Source organism: Ruditapes philippinarum, unplaced genomic scaffold (genome assembly GCF_026571515.1).
Source record: "Ruditapes philippinarum isolate M1 unplaced genomic scaffold, ASM2657151v2 ctg1027_1_1_1_1, whole genome shotgun sequence".
Taxonomy (NCBI): Eukaryota; Metazoa; Mollusca; class Bivalvia; order Venerida; family Veneridae; genus Ruditapes; species Ruditapes philippinarum.
The window spans coordinates 1-6,561 of NW_026865483.1; the positions used below are offsets into that span (position 1 = coordinate 1).

At 32.6% G+C, this 6,561-nt stretch overlaps 1 protein-coding gene across 1 annotated transcript; it reads right to left on the minus strand.

Annotated features, from left to right (window-relative positions):
• Positions 1–1,448: 1,448 nt before the first annotated feature.
• Positions 1,449–6,249, minus strand: LOC132729273 (phospholipase A2-like). The gene is made up of 5 exons (XM_060714995.1): positions 6,150–6,249; positions 3,607–3,655; positions 2,615–2,738; positions 2,082–2,206; positions 1,449–1,597 (listed from the first exon to the last, which is right to left on the minus strand). The coding sequence occupies exons 1-5, from the start codon at positions 6,153–6,155 to the stop codon at positions 1,473–1,475; spliced, it is 429 nt and encodes a 142-aa protein (XP_060570978.1). The 5' UTR covers positions 6,156–6,249; the 3' UTR covers positions 1,449–1,472.
• Positions 6,250–6,561: the final 312 nt, after the last annotated feature.

Consider the following 6,561-nt stretch of genomic DNA (forward strand, 5'->3'; position numbering starts at 1 on the left):
AATGTAAAAATTTGATTTCAGTTAATATACATAATATGTAAACAAGAAAAGAGTGAAAATTTTAGAGAAGAAGCCGTACGGCTAACCCACGATTCCCAAACCGGTGGGGGGAAATTCTTCTCCTTTCGAATTTTGGGTGGACCGCGATTTTCAGAAGAAGTGCGGGAACGAAACTTCATGAAATAAATTTTTCATGGTGTATGCCAAAGGAAAATTGTTGGGAGAAGGTTGTTTATATGTACTTTTACAAAAGAACATCACGAAATTTTTCAGAGAAAAAATTGAAAAAACCTACTTCTTTGGCTGCATCCGCCTCTTGTTTGTTTTTGGGTAACGAAACGGGCGTGATTCCCTTCCTTGGGGATGACATAAAAAAATAATGGAACTTTGCCAGAGGCTGAAAGGCCCGGGTCAACAGTTCCAAAAGGTCATCCGTGATACCGTGTTAAACAGTTTTGACTGTTCAACAAACAACAATGAAAAATAACTGTTTTATTACCAAATGCTTTGCAATCAAACTATAATATACATGTATGTTTCTTACTAATAAAATAGTAACATTCTAATATTTTTTTACAACTGTGTTGACTGTAAGGTGTACTTTGCACCATGCCAATACAATATCACTGAAAAAAGTTGGCACTGATTCCTACAGAGGTTTGATTTTCTGATCTGTGTCTTCCATATAAAGAGTATGTTCTTTTTTGTTCTATAAAAAACAATACTACACCGACGTTCGCTTACCGAATATTTTCTAAAGGCATAAACGGAAGTATCCAGTGACAAGGGTGTAACATTTAAAAATGTTGAGAGGTAAGCAGTTCATTTCATCACTGCGCATGCATAGGATTTCAGAGGTTCAATTAAACAGTTGTGAGTAAACAAAAGTATTTATAGAGGGTGTGAGGTCACGCTATATCATTTGCCCATTTTTTTATTTTATAACATAACTTTTCAAAATTTATATAAGGGTTTCAAAGATTTGTTAGTGACGTTTTTTTCTTAAATCTGGAAAACGTTAAAATCTTTAAACTTGGAAACAAATTTCCTGCACAATTAAGACGACAAACTTTTTAACGGTTTATTACAAAATAAAACAAAAACAGTGGTGGTTTGGGAAAATTTCGAACATAAAATTTTCAGGGATTTGATTTTTCCACATGAGAAAATATATTACCACCAATATCTATTTTATTTACATTTGGTTTTTATCGATTTAATTTCTATGAATTTTATTTACTTTACGTCCCAAAAAGATTGTTCAGAATTTTTAGGTGTTTTTAATTTCTGGTTTTTATGAAAAGAAAAAAGTGCTTTGAATAACCATGAAACATTATAAGCAGTCTACAAAAGTTTTAATATAAGTTGATATTTCAGATGAGATTTCTAGCAATGACAGTATCCCTTATATTTTTTACAGTATAACGTTGTTAGTGGGGGGGAAGACAACTGTAGTTAAATTTTTTTTTTTGTCATCCCATTATATTTAATCGTCTTTTCAGAGCTGGATTATATTCGTTGTCGTACTTGGCAAAACATTCAGCACAGAGTCTGTCACAGTCGCATAGCCCTTGTGCACATCGTGTATTTGTTGGAGCTACAATGAATGGAAGTAAAAATATCATAACAGTTTATTTGATGACACGCCAGTCTCTGTTACTATTCTGCTTTAGGAATAAAAGAAATAGCATGCTTCCTGTACACTATATCATGTTTCATGTACACTATATCATGTTTCCTGTACACTATATCATGCTTCCTGCAATATATCCTATTTTATGTACAATGAGCAATATCCTTTTCGTACATTACATCCTTTTTCCTTTACATGTATCATGTTTCTGTATACTATATCCTGTTTTTTGTTCATTATATCCTGCCGCTGTATATAATATACTGTTTCTGTACAGTATATCCTGTTTCTGTATACTAATTTATCTTTTGTGCTCACTTAATCAACCGTGGTCTTGGAAAACGCTTGTTACATTTACTTTAAAATTTAAAATATGTAACTTGAACATATGTATGATTCGAAAATTTAGATTACAACATAATGTACAATTATGTTGATTAACGCTTACCGCACTGGATGTGACCGTCTTGCATGTACCAACTGTATGGCAATATATAATAAGAGAAGTAAAAGAACGGAAGACAATGAAATCTGTTTGTTGTTGAAAGACATTTGTCGTGGGCACTGCAACATCTGTAATGAATAAACAGAATATTTCTCTTGAAACGTTTATCTTTAATCAACTATATAATTTAAAATTTCAGCAGCGTATCGACTTGTGTTCGTGTTCTTTTAAAAGGATATGAATATACTACCCAGCATCTAATATAAATTATCAGTTTGATTAAAGTATATCGTTTTATTACGTACTGGAAACAGTTCAAGATTAATGATTACACTGGGTTTGAACATATGTATAAAACGTAATGTGGCATATGTTATTCTTCAATTTGGATTAGCATTGTTTTAATTTTTCATATGACAAGTATTAACGAATTTAACAGTTTGACGATGTGTTTTATTTACTCTTATTCTATTTAAAGAGTTTCATTTAACTATATTGTATGTTTATCTAATTTGAAGCAGTTAATATATATCAACCTGTCTATGTTGTCCATTTCTCTTCCACTGCCAAACATACCACAATAGTTTCCATACCCGTTGAATGACAGTGGGGGTATTCGGGACGTTTTCTTAATCATGTTTCCAAACTGTATAACCATTCCTTTATAACATAAATAATCAACGTTCGCCATTAACAGAATAGAAGACAACGAAATCTTTGTTTGGACTTGAGCTCTTCGCTCCTCGTGTTTTTACATAATGTTCAATAAATAACAATTTCAAAAGTCAAATCAGTTAAACTATCATTTACATAAATAAATACAGAGTTGAGTTTTATATTAAGAAATAAATATATGTAATAGAATATGATGTTTTATATAGCATTTTGTTTGATCTTGCAGCACAAGCTATGTTATTTAAAACATATTTTTTAGCGGATACTAACAACGCTAGTATGCCCATACTAATATCTCAATACTGATATCTCAATACAAATATATCAATAGTAATATATCAATACTAAGATCTCAATACTTATATATCAATACTAATATCTCGCTATATAACGTTTCTTAATCCATTTACACTAAAGACTTACATCTACAAAAGAAAACTGATCTAATACCAAAAAAAAGAACATCTATTAGATTTTATGTATCTGCAAGACAGTAAACCTTATCATTAAAGACACTATTCTAAAATCATAATTACATAATTTCAACACTTTAAATCAGAAATGAAACACCCTGGAAACTGTCCCATTTCTTCATTTTTGTTAGTAAAAACTATTTTAAATTTTCTTGAAAATACCAAGTGCATCCGCTTTACTTAGACACCACGCTTTTAAAACAGAGCAAATTTTAAGATATTCTTCTTTGCCAGATTTTGTTTGATAGCGATATTGTGTGCTTTTATTTTCTCTCTAGAAATTTCTATGATTTTCGTATATCTATTTTTTCCAATCACATATACGTACTGAATGGTTCGAAACAATTTATTTATAAATTAATAAATCAATTAATTTTTACCATTGTTTAATCCAACTGTCAACAACAAAATGAGTGCTGCGACTGATTTCTGTAAATATAAAACATGGGCGTTTATAATTGTAATTGTACTTTCGTACAATATGCTTTTCTACATATTTGTTATTTTTATTTTTCTTGCATATTGAATAGGATTATCTACCGTTTACACCGGTACGATAAAAAAACCTGTCTTTTAAATGAAGTTATTGCCGCGCGCCTTTTGTTCTAAGGATGACGTCATTTCACCGAATGATGTTTGTATGTTCATACGCTAACATAAGAAAAATGTGCGTAATAAAAATACAAGTTTTCGTAATTTCTGTTCCGAAAATTATTGATATTTAATAAGCAAGAAAAGGAATCAAACTCTGGCTGTCGGTACAGACAGGAATATCTTGTTTTTGGGTAACTGTTAAGCGGAAATTCAACAGAGCCTCGTAACCGCCGTTGATAATTAACCTCGAGCTAGATATTCCGGTGTTGTACCGGCAGGCAGTGTAAGATTCCTTTATTCTTGCATATCAGACAGGATTATGTACCGTTTACGCCGGTGCTAGAAAAACCTGTCAGTCACCGCCCATGTTAGACAAGTCGCGTGCTTTAAATGACGTCATTTAATTAGCAACAACATTTTAACAGAATATCAGTCTGATTTCCGCCAAGGCAACTCAAGTATAAACCAACTATCAGTCATTTATAATTCTTTCTGTGAAGCAATAGACAATGGAAAGAAAATAAGAATCCTATTTTGGGATATTAGCAAAGCTTTTGATCGGGTATGGTACAAAGGACTCATTACTAAATTGTCATCTGTTGGAATTCGTAAAGATTCATTTCTTTGGTTTCAAAGCTACTTATACAACAGACAGCGAAGAGTCACTGTCTAATGATCTTCATCTTCTCTTCTTTACGTCAGGGCTGGTGTTCCTCAATGAGCCATTCTCGGTCCACTGCTTTTCCTTACATTTATTAACGACATTGTAATTGATATCGACGCCAACATCAGACTTTTCGCAGATGACACAAGTTTATCCTTTATCGTTAAAACACCCGAAATAACAGCAAATGTACTAAACTCTGATTTACAAAAGATTAGCCAATGGTCTGAAGAATGGCTTGTTTCGTTTAATTCAACAATGACCATGTCTATGACTATATCATGTATATCACGGAAAGCTATCAAAACACAACATCCTCCCCTACTTTGTCCTAACCATTTACATTATTTCTTTTCAAATGTGTTCAATTTCTGATAACTTGTTAATTACAACCACCACTGACATTGAAGATTGTTATTGTTAGATAATGGCTTCTATACGCTTCTGCCTTCGGCTAAACTCTATAATTATTGTTATGTTGTTATTTACACATTTACAAATATTCTTAATAAAATATGTTTAAACCAAATGACGTCATTGCCGCGCACTTTATAAATGAATTGCGTTCTTAGCATGACGTCATTTTACCGTTATGAATGAAGTTATAAGTTCATACGCTACTATAAGAAAAAGTACGTAATGAGAATGTCAGTCGGTGTTCTTATAATTAAACACCTGTGCCGTAAAAAAGGTACTGCACGACCGGACCGTGAACAATGAATGTATTTTGAGGTGACGTTATTTGTGTTATAAAACATAGCGTAAAAAAGTATATGGAAACAAAGTGATCCCTCGGAAGCATTAATCACAACAAAATTACAAGAGAATTGCATCCTCAGTTTGATTGAGTCTGTACATGAGTGATAATGAATATGTGCAACATCCCTCACGCCCCCTAGCACTGGCTTGAGCGGTACTCAATTCTCAACACTTAATAGTGCTGGCATCAATGATCCCGAAGGAAGACGCACTAACTGTTAGTTGTATTATAGTTTGAGGACTTTTCTGAGCCAGAGTTTAATCGTAAACATGTACAGTGCGTTAACTGGAGTGCAGGCATTAGTTACCCGCATTCCAGAGCAATTGATTGGCTCATTTTTGCTGGGGATTACTTACTGTGACGGCAGAGAAAAGGATAGCGACAGAAATATTATATTCAAATGCTCGTTCATTGCTAATTTTTTTCTGGGGTTTCATATTGTGACAACACTAGGGAACGTGTTTTCATGTTTCACTATGATACAAAAGAGAAAGAACATCAAAACAATCGGCAATCTGATCAATACTCGGGGGCTACGCCCCGCGTACAAATGTTTCGATTCTCTTTCTGTTACCAATACAATATATGTATACCAGCGTACATGACAAAGTTATTCTTTTTCACTTATAAACAGTTCTTATTTTGGGTTAACTCAATGCCGAATTTATTCAACGTGTTGAATGAAAAAATAGTACGCAGCTATTTTAACAGCTTAACACTTAATCTAAAAAAAAAATAAATGAAGAAAGGTGTAATCAATTATTCTTACATAAAATGCGGTCATTGACAGGTGTTTAGTATTAAATATAAAATGAATCATGCGTTACATTTAAAATATCGAAAAACGTCAACAAAAATATTATATCAAGAAGAGGAAATCATTTACTTGTAAATAGAAAGTATACCTTCATCAACACTTTCTTCCTGTCAAACTTCTATCCAAAATCGCTCGGAGGAAACATCTAGTGGTGTGATACGGACATTCCTTAATTAAATGACTATATATCTATTCATGTAACATTTAAATAAAACTATGTTTTAAAGGAAATACTTTCAAAAAAACTATACATTCGCTACAATATATATCTCGAGGCTGTGTGTATATACATACACAAAAGCTAGTTCGTTAAATTGATATCAATCGCCATACAATACAAATCCTTTGACTGAAGCTTTTGGTATCTTTAAATATGATGTATCATAGTTTGGAGACCTTTCTGTTGAAAATGTGTCATGTTTAAATCGTATACATATACATGCACAGTGCGTTAACTGGAGTGCGGGTATTGGTTACCCGCACTCCAGAGCATGCCCATT

What these genes read in the sequence shown, in the direction of transcription:
- LOC132729273 (XM_060714995.1), bottom strand. An exon ending in GACAGTTGGATTAAACAATG is followed by an intron (nt 2,739 to 3,606) that starts GTAAAAATTAAT and finishes TATGTTATAAAG; the next exon opens with GAATGGTTATACAGTTTGGA. An exon ending in GAAATGGACAACATAGACAG is followed by an intron (nt 2,207 to 2,614) that starts GTTGATATATAT and finishes TATTCATTACAG; the next exon opens with ATGTTGCAGTGCCCACGACA.